Source organism: Microtus ochrogaster, chromosome 17 (assembly GCF_000317375.1).
Source record: "Microtus ochrogaster isolate Prairie Vole_2 chromosome 17, MicOch1.0, whole genome shotgun sequence".
NCBI classification, from domain to species: domain Eukaryota; kingdom Metazoa; phylum Chordata; class Mammalia; order Rodentia; family Cricetidae; genus Microtus; species Microtus ochrogaster.
In genome coordinates, this window is record NC_022019.1 from 19,038,311 (window position 1) to 19,058,813 (window position 20,503).

General features: G+C 41.1%; 1 protein-coding gene across 1 annotated transcript in view; it reads right to left on the reverse strand.

Moving 5' to 3' along the window:
* Rb1 (RB transcriptional corepressor 1) overlaps positions 1-20,463 on the reverse strand; it is a 129,375-nt gene extending 108,912 nt beyond the window's left edge. Inside the window, exons 1-2 of the mRNA XM_026783172.1 lie at positions 20,118-20,463; positions 16,248-16,374 (exon numbers count right to left, since the gene is read on the reverse strand). Coding sequence (XP_026638973.1) covers positions 16,248-16,374; positions 20,118-20,233 — 243 coding nt within the window. The 5' untranslated portion in view covers positions 20,234-20,463. The remainder of the gene's footprint in view (positions 1-16,247; positions 16,375-20,117) is intronic.
* Between the last annotated feature and the right edge of the window lie 40 nt (positions 20,464-20,503).

Below are 20,503 nucleotides of genomic sequence, written 5' to 3' on the forward strand. Positions count from 1 at the left end.
GGAAGGGAAGGGAAGGGAAGAAGGGAGAAAGAAAGAAAGAAAGAAAGAAAGAAAGAAAGAAAGAAAGAAAGAAAGAAAGAAAGAAAGAGTTCCTTTGTACAAGATGCTGTTCTTCACAGCAACAGAAGAATGAATAAGAAAGAAATTGGTATCAGTAGTCAGGTATTGCTGTAACAGGCCTGACCATTATATTTGTTAGAGAAATATGGAAGATTTTAGGATTTTGAACTAGAAAAATGGTTGGATATTTTAAGCAGGAGCTATCCTAGTAGGAGCAAGGAAGACAGTGGTGCTGAGGACTGTGGGGGCACAGTTCAAGAGGTTGCAAAGAGGAATAATATTACTGAGTAGCATAGAAACCAGCCTTGTGTAATTTTGAAGATAATTGTGGCTGTTCTTTGATCTTGTCCAAAAAATCTGCCTGAGGCTAAACTGAAGAGTTTTAGGTTAATCATATTGGCAGAAATTTCAAGACAGCCTAGTTTTGCCTCTGTTGCTTGGTTATTAGTGGTTATTACTTTTATGCAGATTTATAATGAAAAAGATCAAGCTGAGCATGGAAAAATAGAAAATGCACAGCTTGAGGTGAAAAGGAGCATCAGGAAACATAATGTTGGAGTCAAGTGGCAGGGCTGAAGGAGATAAAATGTTTAAAGAAAAGTCCAATGCTAAATGGAATAAAGGAAACGTTGACCTCAGGGTAAGACCTCCCCCAACTAAGCTTTTAACTTGTGAAAAGAAATTAGATAACAGCTTAAGCAGTGAAGGAAACCATCAACAGCCAAAAGCTGATTCATTCAAGTGAAACTGAACGAGCCATGTTCCAGCCCCAGAAGCAACAGAAGTTGGCAGCTATAGCCACGTGGTTATGACTTTAGAGTCACAAATACAAAAAAGGGGTTGCAGAATCCCTCTCAGAGGCTAAGAAAAGCCACTGAATCCAGCTGTGTGTCAGGGATTTACCTGCATGAAGACCCAGAGAGGCCACTGATTGAAGCTGTGAAGATGAAGCCTGGATTACCTTAGAAACCTCAAGATAGAGGAGATGCCAAAGTCGTGGGATACCTGCCAGCTTGGCAGGATGTGGAACCAGTTTAAGAGAGAGAAGTATGTTGTAGTCAACAAAGCTGAATATATTTGGAGGTCTGAAGAGCACTTTGATATCAGACATGGAGATGAAGGATTTGGAGTTTTGCCCTGCTGGTTTTGGTTCTTGCTTTGGTTCAGTATTTCCTCACTATTCTCCCTTTCTTCCCTTTTAAAATGGTAATGTATATATTCTGTGCCACTGTATATTGGAAGTATGTGAAATGAATTTTTATTTTGACTTTATAGGGGTTACAAAGATTTCCTTGAGTCTTAGAAGAGACTCTAAACTTTGGACTTTTAAGCAGTGCTGATACTGTTATAGACTATGGGAATTTTTGAAGTTAGACTGAATGCATTTTGTATTATGATATAGTCGTAAGCCTATGAGGGTCAGAGAATGGAATATGGGATTTGAGTAAGAATGACTCCCATAGGTTCCTTTATGTGAATGCTTAGTCATCAAGAAATGGCACTACTGAGGAGGATTAGTGGGTGTGGCCTTGTTAGAAGACGTGTGACTCTAGGGGTAGGCATTAAGATTTCAGAAGCCAGTGTCCCTCACTCTCTTTCTCTTCCTGTCGCCTGTGAATCCCGATATACGACTCTCAGCCACATCTCCTGCACCATGTCTTCCTGTGTGCTGCCATACTCCCCACCATGGAAAATAAACTAAACTTCTGAAACTGTAACTGAGCCCTAATTAAACGCCTTTTTTTTGTATGAGTTACCATGATCTTTGTGTCTCTTTGCAGCAATAGAACACTGACTACAACAGAAAGGAACAGCAGAGAATAGTGGGGCCAGAAAAAGAAACACATAACTGTCGTCTAGTAAAATAATCTTTAGAAAAGGAGCAAAACACAATACAGTAGAAAAAAAAACCTTCCAAGCAAACAGAGCTAGCAGCTATACATCTACATACAAAGAGAAAAAAAATCAACCTTTCGACACCATACAAAATTCATTTAAAATGTGTCAGAAACTGAGAAGTAAAATATAATGCAACTGAGCTAGAAATGTAGCACAATGGTAGAGTGTACGCCCATCATGCATGAACCTTAGGTTCAATCTCCAATAACACACACACACCAAAAAAAAAAAAAAAACATGGGGGGGGGCATTTATACCACAGCAGAAAATATAGGTTCAGATTGAGATAAGACATTTTAGATAAAAAGCGAAAGGCATACTCCATGAAAGAAAAAAACTGATGTGCTGAACTGCACTGAAATTATAAACTTCTATTCTGCAGAGTCACTGTCAAGAGATTAAGAACATAAGCCACAAGCTGGGGGTAAATATATATAAAAGATATACCTAATAAAAAACTGTTATCTAAAAAATGCAAATACTGTTAATCAAAAAAAAGTTATCCAAAAATGCAAATTTCAACATAAGAAAACAAATAACTATTAAAATAGGGAAAACTCTGAAGAGGTATAAGAAGTCATACAAATGGTAACAGTATATGCTATTAGAATTTTCAAATATGATACCACTTCACATTTATTAGAATGGAAAAAGAAAATCCAAAACACTAACAACACAAAATGTTGGTGAGAACATCTGGTAATTCACTAACTGACTTGGGAATATAAGATGATTAACATTTGGAATCTGTTCAGTAGTTTCTTACAAGGCTAAACATACCCTTACCACATGTCCAGCAACTCTACTCCTTGGTTTATCTTAGTTGAGGATTCTAGGGCTGTGATAACACCATGACCTTAACAGTTTGGGGAGAAAGAGTTTATTTCAGCTTACAGCTCTCAAGTCACACCCCACTGCAGAGGGAAGTCAGGACAGGAGCTCAGACAGTGCGAGAACTCAAACAGGGCAGGAACATGAGGTGACAGCTTGTAGAGGCCTTGGAGGAGTGCTGCTTTCTGTCTCGCTCTTCATCAGCCTGCTCTATTACGGCACCGGGGAGCAGCAGCCAAGTGGTGGCAGTGTCCACAGTGAGCTGGGCCCTCCCATATCAATTATCAAACAAGAAAATGCACCACAGACTTGCCCACAGACCAATCTGGTGGGAACGTTTTCTGAATCGAGATTCTGTATTCCAAAATAACTCTAGCTTGGATCATGATGACATAAAAAACTAGCCAGCACAGTCTTTATTCCAAGGAGATAATTTACGTGCAAGCACCACTTGCTCGCTTGCACACACGCAAACACACACACCTACCACAACCTTGGCACGGTAACACACACTTATAACTCCAACAGTCAGAAGACTAAGGCAGAAGATAAGGAGTTAAGGCCAGCTTGGGCTGCACGGTGAATGTGAAACCGGCCTAGGCAATTTACCAAGATTCTGTCTTGAGACAAAATACCTGTGAGCTAGGGAGATGGCTCAGTGAATGAAGTAACTTGCCACACAAGCATGAGAACTGAAGTTTGATCCCCAGAACCCACACTAAAAAGCTAGGCATGATGGTGCATACTTGAAATCCCAATTCTGGGAAGATATAAATATGGACTCCTGAGCTTACTGGCCAGCCAGTCTTAGCCTAATAGGTGAATTCCAGGCCAGTGAGAGACTTGTCTCAAATAAGAAGGTGAACAGAGCCTAAGGAACAATGCCCAAGGTTGACCTTTAGCTTATATATGAACATGTGTGGGTATACACATCTATGCATACACATGCATCCATAAACACATACACACAACAATCTATACATGTATATTTACAGAAGCTTTGTTAATAATTGCTAACACATGGAAGAAAACAAAATACCCTTCAGAAGTAAAATGAATAAATAAATTGTGGCACAAACAGATGACAATATTATTCAACACTAAAAAGAAATGAGCCATTAAATCATGAGAAGATGTGGAAGAAGCTTAAATGTATATTATTATGTGAGAGAAGCCCATCTGGAAGACTGTGTACTGTTTAGCTAGAAACATTTCTAGAAAACGGAAAATAAGATAAACATAAAAAGAGCAGTGGTTACTAGAGGTTGAAAGGAAAGCAGGATGAACAGGAAAGAATATTTGTACAGCAATGAAAGTATTCTATATACACTACAATGGCAGTCACATACCATTAGACATCTGTCAAAGTCAATAGACCATTTCACATCAAGAATAAACCCTGGTGTAAACCATGGACTTAGAAGTAATGGGCCAATATAAACTCATCAACTAATAAATATAATACTCTGATAGGAATTTTAAGAAGGATAAGGCACAAAAATATAGTGATCAGAACTACTGTTTGGCATGAAACTAAAATGTTGGGAAAAAATAATTGAAGACACTAAAGCTTAGGCAGAGAAGGACACTGACCCCTAAAAGACAGGAACCTTAAAGTGTGAATCATACAAATGCTCAAAGTTAGCTTGCTAAGGAATGACTACAGGCCGCAGAACAAGCAGTAAGAAACAAGAAAGCAATGTCTTCAAGAACGAGTTAGACAGAGCTGAGAGCACAGGAGAGTCGCTGTAGTTTGAATAGTGTCTATCCTGTCTGAAACACTTCCTGAAATCTGATGGCCATCATGGCAGTATTGGGAGGTAGGGATGCTAAGAGGTGGCTAAGGCATTCAAAGGATACATGACATTACTGTGAGAATCTGTTCTTATCTCGATGGGTCTGCATGAGTGAGCAAAAGAGTGGGTTCTCAGACAGTGAGGGAAACCCTCAGGGTTTCTCTTCTGCCTGCTCTTGTTCCTCCTGCTTTTTAATCATGCTAAGACACAGAACATTTTAGGCTTCCTCTCTCTCCAACCATGAGCCAAAAAATTTCTATAGGCATACTTATAGAGATTTTTACAACTGTGGCAAACCCATAAAACAAGTCTACTGGCAACACGGTTCCAATAGAATGTGCTTGCTTCATACTATTTTTGCTTGGTTGGTTTAGTATAGTAGTGCAGGCCTTTAATCTCAGCACTTGGGAGGCAGAGGCAGGTAGATCTCTGAGTTCAAGAACAACCTGGTCTACAGAGAGAGTTCCAGGACAGCCAAGGCTACACAGAGAAACCCTGTCTTGAAAAAAAATAAAATAAAACAAAACAAACACAAAAAACCCACTAACATCTGGGCACACTTCCCAGGGATTTTTTGGATTGGATCATTTGAGGTAAGACCCACCCTAAACCTGGGCCACACTTTCTGGTGGCAGCCCACATAAAATGACATAGAAGAAGGGAGGTGGTGTTTGTTTGTTTATCTATTTGTTTATTTTGCCTGATTGCCCTCTTTGTCCCTGGCAAGTTCATCTATTCTGTTGCTGAGTCATTACTTTAATGGTATCAGGACCTACTTCCAGATCCCAAATTAGATTGAAGACCAGCTGAAACATCCAACCCAGCCTCATGGACTAAACAACTACCAGATTCTTCGCCTTTCCTTTAAGAGACAGTCATTGGACTAACCATCCAACAAACGGAACAAAGCCTGGACGACAGCACATGTGCTTACAACATGGCTTATTGAACATTTGAAGCCTGCTGCTGAAATCTGAAGACCTACAGCTGAGACTAGAAAATCTTTTTAAAATATTTCTGCTTACTGAAAATGTACTTGGCCACCTAAGGGCTCTGACAGAGATCTACCAGCTCTGGGATTACAGACAGGTACCCCAGCTGTGCCAGGAGTGTAGGCAGGTGCAAAGGAGACAAACTCAGATCTCACACTTGCATAGCAAACAATTTACCCACTAAGCCACCAAGATGGTTTATCTCTGAAGTACTAATCAAAAACAAAATAAAATGGGATGTTTTATTAAATTTGCTCTTGTAACAATTCTGTACATATATGCAGTGTATTCTGACTCCTCGCACCTTCACATTCTCGTTTCCACCCCCCTCCTGGGGCGTCCCTTTCTCACACTCATGCCTTTCTGTTTGTGACCCACTGAGCTCAACAAGGGCTGTCAGTACAACATGAGTTTGCTACTTATTCACTGGAGCATGGTGAGCTCATCAGGGGTACACAACTAAAGACAATGTCTGCCCCTCCCCCCAGAATCCATCAATAGCTCATATTTCAGCAGAGAGGGATAGGGCCAAATGGGCCTCTCACCCACCTATGATTGACTGTTGACAAGCCCAGTCCTGTGTAGGCCCATGCTGACAGCTGCTGGGAGATCATGATTGCACTGGCTGTCAGGCCCACAAAGTAGCATTTCACAAAACTACAAGGCTGTTAAAAAAAAAAAAAAAAGAACAACAAAAACATTGAACATTTGAAGCCTGGTGCTAAGATTGACTCAGTAAATTAGCTTGTATGTACTTAATAGGTGTCAATTTATTTATTTAATACTCACAAGAATTCCAAGATCTAGAAATTACTGATAACCCATTTTACATCTGAGAAAACCAAGAATGGAAGATTTTAGGAAATTTGTTCTAGAGTGTGGAGTTACTACACTGTATATTTCAGACTTGAAACAGCTCATTTTGACTAGAAATCTCTCAATAAACACCTTCCACTCCCAGATGCCAGAAAGGGTGCCCCTAGGTTACTACACTCCTCTTGTTTCATGAACAGACAACTGGGACCACAACAGCTGCTTCACAAACAGGTTCATTCTGTCTTTGCATTTGCTTTGCAGAACATATGTCATTATTTTCAAGCCAACCCTCAAACATTAAACAAAATATTGTGAAGAAAGGGTCTGTCGAATTACAGCAGGACAAAAGAATAGTCTTCTATACCTTCCAGAAATGTATCAACTCCTAAAAGTAATAGAAAGTCCTCTATTGTCTTCCTCCCCAACACAATCAGGAATGAATTCATATGTTCTAGTTCCTATCACGACCTCCACTAGGAAGATTTTAAATTATGCTAGTTCTAAGGAAAAGTAGGAATAAAGTCAGGAAGAGAAAGGGCTAAAGCAAGAAAGCAGTCAAATTTATTTGTACATATTTAACTCTACAGCCCAAAATGGTTTCCACTAGTCTATTGTTGCTAGGGAACTTTAATGTACTGCAGGTGAAAATGTGAACTGGCCCAACAAGGCTTACCACAGGATATGCCCAGCTATACCACTCCTGGTTATACACCCAAAGGACACAAAGTCAACATACTACAAATACACTTGCACATCCATGTTTACTGAAAGCACTAGTCAGAGGCCACAGTATGTTATCAGCCAATGTGCCTGTCAAGAGGTGAATGGATGAAGAAATGGTATATTAGCCAGATGATGGTGGTGGTCCACACCTTTAATCTCAGCCCTCGGGAGGCGGAGGCAGGCAGATCTCTGTGATTATAAGGCCAGCCTGGTCTACAAAGTGAGATCCAGGAGAGCCAGGACTATACAATATAGTGAAACCCTGTCTCAAAAAACAAACAAACAAAAATAGTATACATACACAGAAGAGTTTTAGTTAACAAAATCATGTTGTTTGCTGAAACTAGATGAAATTGAATCATCAGATTAAGAGAATTAAGCAAGACCCCAAAATATAAACATTTTATATTTCCCTTCATTTGTGGATCCTAGATTTTACATACATACAGAAAGCTACTTATTTATATATGCATAATATGAAATAAGAAAACAGATTAAGGGAGGAAAGACTAGTGAATTGGGGGGAAAGGCAGAGAGAAGAAGGGGAGAGCACAGAGAACTGAACAGTCTCAAAGAATATGATACACTTGAAACAAATCACTTTTATGAAATCCATTACTATATACAATGAATATGTGGCAATTATAAGGCAAAGGTGGAACAGCAAGTTGTCTCAGTACAAAGTACTTGCCACCAAGCCTAATATTCTTAATTCAATCCCCCAGATGAGCCCATAAGGTAGAAGGGGAAAAAGACTCCTGCAAATTGTTTTAAGAGTTTCCAAATGCATGCCATAGCACATGCATGTCCACCCTCACCCGTACCCACATGATCCACATAAACAAACCAGTTTGTTTTTTAAAAAGAATAATAGCTTGTCTTATAACCCAAATACCTGGGTTGTATTTATAAAGGCATTTTCTAGTTTTAATTTAAAAATTTAAGATTATCAGTGTGTGTGTGTGTGTGTGTGTGTGTGTGTGTGTGTGTTTATGTGTGTACAAACACAATGTGGCCAGTATGAAGGCCAGAAAACTACACTGAGAATTCAGGTCTTTCCTCCCCTGTTTATATTGATCCCCTGGTAACGAAACTCAAGTCATCAGGCTTGTGGGGCAAACACTTTTATCAAATGACCACACCTAGATTTTTTTAAGTTGTGTGTTGGGAATTCAAGTTCAGATCCTCATGTTTGTGCAGCAAGCCCTTTGACCCACTGAATCATTCCCTAGTTCTCCCCAAGGTATTTTCATAGTCAAGTTTGTTGACTATTGATTAGTGTATATAAACAAATTATATTGTTGAGGTTCATGTTATTAACATTTAACTTCAAAGTTTCTACATAACTCCCTATCGGTTAAGTTCTGCTTTCAGTAGTTTACAGTCAAGTTTATAGCAGTGATCTGGCCATGTTTCTTAAGAAAGGAGGAGTCTTACTCCTGGAATTTCCAGGGCCATTACTATCTGTACCAATTTATTTTGTAAAGATTTATTTTTAAGTTATTATTCTTTATTTTTATCTTATGTGTACAGGTGTGTTTTGACTAAATGTACATCTCTAGTACCCAGAGAAGCCAGAGGAGGCCAGCAGATACCCTGGAGCTAGAGTTACTAACGCTGTGAGCCAACGTGTGAGTACTGAGAACGGAACCCAAGCCCTCTGGAACAGAAGGCAGTGCTCTTAACTGCTCCAACCCCTATCTTATTATGTTTAATAAAGAACATGCATGTGTGTCTGCTTAGGGGAATGTACATGAGTGCAGGTGCCCATGAACTTTAATCCCCTGGATCTGGAGTTACAGGTAAGTGTGAGCCACTCGACATAGGTGGGAATTCTCTGTAAGAACAGTACTCACTCTTAACTGCTGAACCATCTCCAGTCCATACAAACACATATACATAAATATATAAAATTGAAACAGGGATTTCACTGTGTAACCCCGGCTGGCCTGGACCTTGCTGTGCAGATCAGGCTGGTCTTAAACTGGAAGAAATCAACATGCCTCTGCCTCCAAAACACTGGAACTAAAGGAATGTGGCACCATGTCTGCCTCTACTTGTTTCTATGCTAAACTAGGATCATGTGGAGAGTAACCTGGAGGTTTTAAATGCTTTAAGAAAAAAACAACTAAATTCCAAACTAAAGACACTTTCTCTTTAATAATCAAATTCAAAGAAAGATAATATTGGGAACTTTTTATTTTGTTTTGTTTCTCGAGGCAAGGTTTCTCTGTGTAGCCCTAGCTGCCCTGGAACTCACTCCATACCAGGCTGGCCTCAAACTCAGAGATTCGCCTAATTCTGCCTCCCAAGTGCTAGGACTAAAGGTACATGCCGCCACTGCCCAGCTGTATTGGGTAATTTTAAAAGTTTGTAGATTTTGACTCAGTAAATTAACTTGTGAGAATTTATTCAAATAAAATTATCAGAGACCCATTAATTATCAAACTTCCTTTATGCAAAATTTATTCCTATGAAGAAGGGTGTACATATATTTATAGTATGAACAAGTCAGAAAAAATCAATTAAGATTTTTTTTAAAAAAACAGTAGTTAAGATATTATATTACCACTAGAAACTTTATTAACAAATAAAGTTTGTATATGCATATAACGAATAACCTAAAAAAATGCTCATGATTGAGCATGCCTGAAGCCCTAAACCTGAGCCCAGCGTAGGAGAAACTGGGCTTGGAAGACACACCCTGTAACTCACACTTGAAGACAGCTCAGAAATTCAAGGTCACCCTTGGCTACTACACAACGAGTTCAAAGTCAGTCTGAGCTCTATGAGACCATATCTCAAAAAAAAAAAAACAAAGAAAGAACAGAAATAAAACTTACAAAATCCCAGACAAACTAATCAAATGAAACAGAGAGAAGACACAAATTAAAAATAAAGATGAAAAGGAAACTACAATAGATTCTGATGAAATCCAGAAAGGAGACTGCTTCAACAACATGCTTCTCCCCTAGACTCTGGGAAATCTAAAACATGAATAAATTTCTAGAGCTCTATGAGCTACCAAAACTAAATTTAAAAGGTGTAAGTAAAATTGACCATAGAAAGCAAGGAGATTAAAGCAGTGTAAAAATCTTTCCATAAGGAGAAGCCGGGACCTAGCCCCTGCCAGTCTCCACCACACTAACACCAGAAAGCCCTAACACAACACTGCAAACTGTTCCTCATAACAAAAGGGAACAAAAGTGGAATGAAACTCACTCCACTAAACCAAATGTATTCTAGTAGCAAGCCCAAGTAAGAATAAGACAACAACAACAACAAAAAAAACCGTACATCAATTTCCCTGTGAAAATTCTCAATAAAATTCTTGCAAATCAAATCCTTAAGACACATAAAGAAAATCATTCACCATGGCCATGCTGGTTTCATCCCAGGGATACAAAGTTGACTCGATATATGAAAACTGGTATCTAATATAACACATACACATATATATGTGTGCGTGTGTGTATGTATGTATGTGTGTGTGTGTGTATATATATATATATGATAAAAGTCATGATTATCTTCATAAATTCAGAAAAGGTTTTTGACAAAGTGTAACATCCCTTCCTGATAAAGTTCTGAAGAGAGGTTAAAGGGATAGCTCGGTTGGTAAAGTCCCTGCTTTATAAGCATGGGAACCTGAGTCAGAACCCCAAGATGAATGCAGCAGGTATTTGAAATCCCAGTACTGGAGAGTCAGAGACAGGCAGATCCCTGGGGTTTACTGGCCATCCAGTCTATCCTACTTACTGAGTGAACTCCAAGCCTATGAGAAACCTTTTCTCAAAAAAAAAAAAATGTAAAGAAAGAAAAAAGGAACTCTGTGCGTTCAAGGCCAGCCTGGTCTACAGAGCAAGTTCCAGGATAGAAAAATCCTGTCTTAAAGAACAAAACACAACAAAAGAAGGAAGGAAGAAGACAAAAAAGAAAAAAAGAGGAAGAAGCTAGAAGCATCTGTCCTCTGGCTTTTACATGCATATGCAGATGAACACACACACAACCCTGGAGAAACTAGAACTAGAAGAAGCATATCTCAATACAATCAAGGCTATATACAACAAACCTATGGTAAGCACCACTCTAAATGAGGAAAAAACTAAAAGCATTTCCTCTCTAGTTACTCACTCTTACTGCGCCTATTCAATATAGCGTTTGAAATCCCAGCTAGGGCAATAAAACAAGAGAAAGGAATAAGGGTCATACAAACAGAAGTATCACTGGTTGTCAATGATATGACACTATAGTTTAAAGACTCCACTAGAAAACTCTGAGATGGGATAAATACTTTAAACACAGTAGCAAAATATAAAGTCAACACACAAAAGTAAATACCTTTCTACATAACTTTCCAATAACTAACTTGGGAGACAAGAGGCAGGTGGATCTCTGTGACTCAAGGCTAGCCTGGTCCACATGGTGAGGTCCAGATCATTTACAGTTACATGATAATACCTTATTTCAAACAAACAGACAGGAAAACAAAATAAAAATAATAGCTTCAAAATATAAAATGCCTAGGAATCAATCTAACAAAAGTGGTAAAAGACCCCTATAATAAAAACTTTAAAACACTTAAGGAAGATGAAGATGCTAGAAGATTAAAAAAAAATAAACCAACAAACAATAAAATGTCTCATGTTCTTGGATTAGCAGAATGAATACTGTGAAAATAGCTTTATTATTAAAAATACCTATGGACTCAATACAATGCCAGCCCTATTTCTAGTGATATTCTTCACAGAACTAGGATAATGTTAGTTTGTATGTTAGCTTGAACTGCCAACTTGACACGATGTAGCATCACTGCAGAGGGAGGCTCCAGAAGTTATATACATCAAATTGGACTGTGGGCACCTTCACTGCTAGGAGAAGACCCATCCAGTCTCTTAATTGAAATGGGAAGACCCAGCCTGAAAGTAGACAGCACTTTTCTAGGGTTCTGGTCTCTGCACTACACAAGTCAGAGTAGAAAAAGTTATATGAGCATTGGCATGCATGCATTTAACTCTCTCTAATCTTTACTGGGGATGTGAAGTGACAAGCTGTCCTAAGTCTCTGCCTCCTTGACTTCTCTGCTATAATGGACTGTAACCTGGAAATGTGACCTAACCCTTTCTCTCCTAAGGTGTGTTTTTATCACAACAATATAAATGAAACTAGACCAGGCCATACTGCAGCCAGGGTCTGTGCTGATGTCTGAGGTTCCTGTTACCATTCATGGCTATGTGGATGCCTGAAATCCGAGGCCATGTTAGTGTCTGAGGGCCACACTGCTGCTGAGCCTGTGCCAATCTGGGAAACCTGTACTGCCACCTGGGGCAATACTGACATTCAGACCCAGCTGCTGCAGAGGAGCATATCTGGGTCCATGGTCCTAACATAGCTGGGGTCTGTGTTGAAGTTGGAAGCCCGAGTTGCCACCAAAGGTTACACAGAAGTTCATGATCTGGGCACAACCTGTGGCCATGTTGGTATCTGGGAGCCATGCTACCACCAGAACCATCCTGATCTGAGTTGCCTGTATATCCACCCAGAGCCAAGATGTCATCGGGGCCCAAGCTGCTGCCGAGGGCCATATCTGGGCCAATGGTCCTCCTGCAGCTGCGGGTCTGTGTTGATGTCTATGGACCATGTCACCTCAGAGGATCATCGGAACCATGCATGATGAAATCAAGAGGGTCATGCTGAGCTGGCCCCGCCCTTCACAGGCTCTAGGACAGTTGGCCTTGCCCTCTGCTGGACTCTGTAGCAAGAGAGCTGGTCCAACCCTCTTGTGAGAGCTGTCTGTTGTGCCCCCACCACTTATCACAGGTGAGGAGGAGTGATCCTGACGGTACCACTCTTTGCCTGAGGGTGGGCACCACAGTAGCCTGGCCTGACTAGCTCAACTGCCACCCAGACCCACAGCATGGAGCTCGTGCAGGGTATTCCTATGAAATGATACCCACAGGGTGACTGCAGAATGTCCGAGAGGAGTTTCAGTGAGAGTCCAGTAATGATGGTGTATCGGAAACCAGATGCCTTGAACCAGACCAACAACTCATTGCAATGAACATATCTGCAAGTGAAGCTGATTGGACAAAGGGTATATACTGTGTGACACATCCCAACTCCCAATGCCACCAGGACAAAAGAAGATGTGTTGGAGAAGCAGAAAAGATGGAGGAATGAAGAGATTTTTGTTGTTGTTGTTGTTTTGTTGGTTTTAGTCTGGTTTTCAGGGTGAGAGGTTGTTTGTTTTTTAGTTTTGTTTGTTTGCTTGTTTTGTTTTGATTTTTATTTTTAAAATGAAATTTTCGTTTGGGGGGGGCATTGCAAGGGAGGATAAGGAGGGACTGGAAGGTGAGAGAAATCAGGGTGCATGATATGAAATTCCAAAGGATTCAATAAAGAAATTATGCTAAATTTAAAAAAAGACATGAAATGGAACTAGACTATGGACGGACAAAAGATCACAAATAACTATAAGCAAGTTATCAGGATAGCTGATCTCAAGCAATGCTGTAAAGCCACAGGAACAAAAACTGTATGATACTGGTATTAAAAAGACATAGGCCAACAGAATAGAACAGAGGATTCAGAATTAAACCTACACAGTTATAATTATCTATTTTTTATTTTTTGACATTGAAAAAATTCTCTTCAAATGATGCTGGGTGCCCGGCAGTGCTAATGCATGCCATTAATCCCAGCACTCAAGAGACAGAGGCAGGCGGACCTCTGTGAATGTGAAGCCAGTCAGGTCTACATTGTGAGTTCCAGGACAATGTTACACAGAAAAAAACCTGTCTCAAAAAAACAATAGAAAAAAAAGAAAAGATGCTGAGGTAACTGGACATCTACCTGCAGAAGAATGTGTAACTCAATCCCAATGCTGGGCCAGTGAGATGGTTTAGTGGGTAAAGGCATGTGTCAAGCCTGATAACCTCCATTAATCCCATAAAGCAGAACACATGAGGTAGGAAGAACTGACTCCTGAAAGTTGTGCTCTGACCACCACACATGCACTGTGCCATGTGCATGCATAAACACACATACACACACTAAATTATAATGAAAAACCAATACAAGGCTGGGTGTGGTGGGGCACACCTTTAATTATAAAACTTTGGGAAACAGAGTTGGCAGCCAGCCTGATCTACATAGTTAGTTCAGGCCAGCCTGGGCTACACAGTGAGACCCTATCTCAAAAAAGACGGAGAAAAATGATACAAAATGAATCAAAGACTTAATATACAAACTGAAATCTTCAAACTACTAGAGAATACAAACTGAAATCTTGAAACTACTAGAGAAATACATACAAACACTTGAAGACCCAGGCACAAAGAAGTTTTTTCTAAGATGATTCCAATATGGGAAGAGTTGATTGTGGGATTGCATGACACAGGATAACAGTCAGCAGTGAAGACAAAACATACAGACTGGGGTGGGGAAGGGAGAGAAAATGTATTTACCAACTATACATTAGAAGGAATTGATATGTAAAACTGATAAAGAACTTCAAAAACTAAATATTATTAAAACAGCATTCACTCAATAAATAGGCCGATGAACTAATTGAGCACACAGTTCTCAGAAGATATATATGAGCACTAAAAACACGTTCAACATCTTCAGCCATCAGGGAAATGAAACTTAAAACTGCTTTGACATTCCATCTTGTCCAAGTCAGCATGGTTAACATCACAAACACAAATGTGAGCAAAGAAGAACCTTAGATACTGCCAGTGGTAAGGTAGAATAGTGTAACTGTTATGCAAGCCAGTGTAAGAATCCTTAAAACTGTAACTCTACTACTGGGAATATGTCCAAGAGACTAAAAGTCCAAACACAAGAGACACTTGCACAACCATACTTCCTGTTGATACTACTCACAATAGCTAAGAAATAGAACAAATGAAAGATGTTCATCAATCCAAGCACAGATAAAGAAAATTCAGTGCATAATTACAATAAAATTGTATCCATCTACAAAGAAAAATGAAAGCATGATTATTTGTAGAAAATAAATGCAAATGAAGAAAAATCATATTAATAGATTTGTAGAAAATAAATCATATTAACCAAAATAAGTCAGACTCAAAGACAAATTATCTTCTCTCCTATTAAGATCCTAGATTTAAATATGGGGGGGGGGGGTTCACGAAAGTTGGGTGTGAGAGTTGAGAAAGGAGGAAAAGACCCTAAAATAAAATGTAGGGAAAAGAGCAATGGCATACATGTGACATGGAAGCAAGGGAAGCCATCTAGAAGTGGAAGGGAGCCAGCAAGAAGAAGACAGAAGGATGAAAAAGAAGAGGGGGGGGAGATGAATAGAGAAAACAGTAAGGAGGTAGGTCTAAGTATGAAAACACCACAATGAAACCCACTACTTTGTATGCCAAACTAAAATGAAAATAAAAACAGAGCTAGTGAGACAGCTCAATGATTGAGAGCACTTATCTTAGAAGCCTGGCAACCTGAGTTCAACCCCAAGAACTCACGTAAAATTAGAAGGAGGAACATACACACAGACATATAGACACACAGACACACCATAGTCATCATCATCATAAACTTTAATTTAAAATAAAAATTAGAAATTGTAGCAATACTCATTCATCGGGACCACCAGTCCGCAAATAAAAACATGAAGGCTTATAATTAATTATAAAAGTTTTTTAGCTTAGGCTTGTCTCAATTTGCTCTTATAACATAAATTTACCCATTTATATTATCTACTTTCTGCCATGTGACATTACCTCTCTTCTTGCACCTCCTATTTCCTCTCCTTCCTCGATCCAGGAGGGCCAAGAATCTTTCTAAGCCCCAACCTACTATCTCCTCTGTCTCTGTGTCCTCGGTACTCCAAAACTCCTATGACTAATTTTGGTCAGCTAGAAGCTAGATCCACCCAATCATTCAAAATAAACTTTACTGGCAGTCTTGGGAGTGTCAGAGTGCGACACAGAGTACCCCACAACAAAACAGCCTAAGAAAACATGAAAATAGAAAGCATTTTAGTGCCATCAGAGGCTACTCCTGGGTGATAAAATTATCACTAACTTTTACTTTATATTTTTCTACTTTCTAGATTTTCAAAATAAATAAACAAATAGAACTTTAAAAACATCCTTACCAGAATTCCATCCACAGATGAAACTTTCTCCCAAGTTAACCAAGCTCTTTCTCTGACATTATCAGGTATCTTTAACTTCTGACATAATGCAGTAAATTCGGGTTCTTCAATTTCTTCAAACTCAAGCCTACCAATTGAAAACAATTACAGAATATATACACTTATACATACACTTATAAATCAAACCAATTAAGCAAATACTTGTTTCTACAGTTTGCACATATCAGCACTGTTTTGAAAGAGATTATCTCTAAGTGTTTTAAGGTCTTATTTTATCTTTGAGCAACATTGCATACCATTTAAACATATGCTTATCTTTTTCATGGTCTTTCCAAAATAAGAATACCACAAGGTGAAAAACGGCTGCTAGTATGGTGAACCAAATACTCCAGAGCGGCAAATAGCTCTGGGAAAGACAGTAATAGCTGCAATAGCTGGAGCACTCTGGGAAGATGGGGCAACTGCCTCGGCAAGAAGAAAAACCACACTGCAGTCAATTCAGTTCCGGCAAGAGGAGCAAACTGTAGCCTTACTCATTGTGTCGCCGGTTCTCTCATTTCTTAGATGACGATGAACTTGACAGAGATTATTGCATCACATGGTTCGTTCCTATCTCTTTGACCTTTCTTTTTTTCTAATTATTTCTTTCATATGTATGAGTGTTCTGCCTGTATGTATGTATGTGCACCGTGTGTGCGCCTGGTGCTTTCAGGGGCCAGAGGAAGGGTGAGTTCATCAGAATGGAGTTCACCGGAAGTGTCACGTGGGTTCTAGGAATGGAACCCAGGTCCTCTGGAAGAGCAGTCAGTGTTCTCAACCTCTGAGCTATCTCTCCAGCCCTCTCCTCCCCTTTGACCTTTCTTAACCATAAGCTTTTAAATGGCTAATTCCTTTTGATATGTATTTGAAATATAATAACAACATATAAAGAACAACTTAACTCTTAACTCATAGGGAATTCCTATGATCTTATAAAAAAGTCACATGCATGGTTTTACATCAGCCATGCTTGGTGAGTATTCTCATTCACGTTTTACATGTTCACCGCACCAGAGAAATTAAAGCAATCACTAGAAGCACAGTAAATGAGAAGGAACCAGGATAATGAACCCTATAGGCTGACTCCATCATCCGTGCCATTAACCACTTTTCCAGCTGGGCAACTCCTTCTTCACAGCATAATTAACTTCTGCATATTTCAATAATGAAAGTGGCTAGCAGTCCCCTGTCTCAGCTTCCATCTATAGTACTTAGGCCAGAGACAACAAAGAAACAACACCTCAACTGTAAAAATAGACTATCTATCATTGGAAGTTCAGATGGACTGAGTTGAGCAATTCTTCTAAGCTTCAGACTGAGGCAGTCCTCTTATCCTTGCTAAGAAGTCATGTGCTACATGACACTTCAGTCAATAAGGCAGTATACAACAGCAGTCCTGTAAGATTATAATGGAACCAAAACATCACTTAGAAGACGTCTTAACCTGCACAATATTGCAGCACGATGCATTTGTTGCTTTTGCTAAAACTTAGGGGGATGCTGCTATAAACAAGCCTACTACATTGCCACTTGTAGAAAATGACTGCATATACAATGACAAACAGGACACTGTCTGAAAATAAATGCTTATGTTATTGGCTTGTATGCTTATTGTACTATAGCTTTATCAATATTTTACAGCATTTCTATTATTAGAAAATAAAGTTTACTGTATTAACAGTGTGCTTTGTTACACTGGTAGGAGCCTCTTACACCAGCAGGGTTTACCACCTCTGCAGATTGCAGCAGGACGGCACAATGACTGATCTATGTGCCATCGGTATTTACTTAAGTGCACTCTGCAGTGATCGCACAGAATTCATTTAATGGCACAGTTCAGAGGAGGCAGCAATTCCCTATGTGATTGTAGGCAATTCAGAGATCAACTGTCAGTGCTTACTTATGAGAACCTCTGTGGCAACAAGTAACCAAGAAGAGACTGCCTTGTACAATTTTCACAGGAGCAACCTCTGTGGCAACAAGCAACCAAGAAGAGACTGCCTTGTACAATTTTCACAGGAGCATTTGTGAGAGTCCCCCAAAGTCACTCCTATGCAAAAGGGAAAGAAACGGGATTCTTCCTTCCCCAGGCAATATGTATGCTTATTCTAGAATAATCAAGAATATTTCCAAATCTGTGTAAACGGCATGGAATCTTTTAGAATAGATGTTACTGCTCTTTCTAAAAAGAAACTTTCACACACTGGGTATATCCGAGTTTATTTAGAAACGAAAGCAAAATCTTCCCCGGAACATTCTCCAAACAGTTTTCATTCTGTACTTATTTTCGAATAAATATGATTCTTATTTGATCCATAAGACAACCCATCTAAACATGCGAATTTTTAACAGACTTAGACAAGCCATTTCCAAAGTTAGTTCAGTCTATTAAAAGTATGGGGGACACAAAGAATCGCGATGTTCCTGAAGATAGAGGAACTTGGTAGCCTGACAGGGTGCTGTATGCCTATATTCCCAGCACTCGGGAGGCGGAGGCAGGAGAATAGAGATCTCAAGGCAAGTCTGAGCTCTACAGCCAGAGCACTTACAAAAGAAAGAAAAGAAAAAAAGCCAAGGACTTAATGATGGGCTAGAAATGGGAGAAAGAGGACGGCGAGGGACAGAACTGATTCCCATTCTGCAATGGCTCTCAAAATAAAACCGGTGCTGACAATAACGACACTCATATTGTTTCAATTTCTGTTACTTAATCACACAGTAGCACGCTCAAGAAAAATAAAATGTTGAAATACAATAAATATCTCTCTGTCGTTCCTATTGGATCCACATGGACTTGGACTTGCTTTAAGTTTAGCTTCCATTTAACAAATGGAAAGAAAGGTTCTTTGAGAGAACCCGGTACCAAAAAAAAAAAAATTAAAAAAAAAAAAAGACCAGAACGGGGTAAGGGGAAGCGACACCACGATCCTTGTAAGCTCAAAGGCAAAAGGCAAGAAATAACGAAGCACGCCGCGGCCAATCAGAACGCAAGAAGAGTGCTACCCTGAAAAGAAAAGGGGGGGAAAAGTTTGGAAACCTGCAATCCCTTGCATTTCAATGTCTCAGGAAACTTTTGCCCACATACCAGTTCTTCTAAGAGTTCGGCTCCCCCAGCCGCCACAGATGGCTTTAAATCCCCGAGGCCTCAAAGCATTGTTCTAAGGCAACCCCCCACAAAGCCCGGGAGCTGAGGACCCAGCGATCAATTGACACCCACGACCCTGCGCTTCGCCTACGAGGCTTTTCTTGGCCTCTCCCAGGACCGAACTGCCAAGGCAGCGCACGCCCAGAGGAAAAGGCTCCCAACTGTTGCATCTCAGGACTGCAAAGAGAAAGTCAGCCGACCCTGGCCGGGGTGCTCCGATCGCCACGGAAGGAAAAAAAAAGGGAGGGGGGGGGAGAAAGCAAGCAAACACCGGTCCTTTTTCTTTTTCTTTTTTTTTTTTCTTTTTCCATTTTTATTTCAAAGTTCTTGCGTCGGACGGGGACTCTCCGTGACCCTCCGGCTCCGCGCCTGGTCGTCGCTGGAGCGGAGCCTGCACCTGTCACTTCGTTCGGGAGCAGGAGCCCCACCCGCCCGACACCTGTCAAGCCGCAACCCAGACCCCTCCGGGATGCCCTCGCCATCGCCCGCGAGCCCGGGACCCTGTCACGGCGCCGCCGCCACCCCGCGGAGATGGGGGGCAGGGGGGACCGAAGGGTTCCCGGGGACCCCGGGCTGGCGCCGCTCCTAGCGTCAGCCCGGCCCCGCCGAGATGCGCCCGGCGTCCCCGCGCCCGCGCCCCTTTCCCTCCCTCCCTCCGTCCCTCCCGCGGCGGCCGCGCTCCTCACCTGGCCAGGGGCAGCTCTTCGGGGCCGCTGTCCTGCTCGGGGTCGTCCTCCCGCGGCGGCGGCGGCGGCGGCGGGGGTTCGGCCGCCGCGGCTCTGCGCGGGGCTTTGGGCGGCATGACGCGCTGCGCGGGGTCGCCGCGAGTGAACGAGCCAGGCGAACGAGGGAGCGAGCGAGGCGCGCGGGGAGGCGGGCGCGCGCGCACGCCGGGCACGCCCCGTCCTCAGCCGACTCCCGTTACCAAAATAATGGGAACGTCCCCCTGAGGAAAACCGGACGCGCCCGGCAACCGAGCCGCCCGGGCCAACCGCGGGAAAACGTCACTTCCGCCCGCGGCGTCACGTCCGCGAGGTTCGCGGGCCGCGGGCGTCAGGGGGAACCGGGGCGG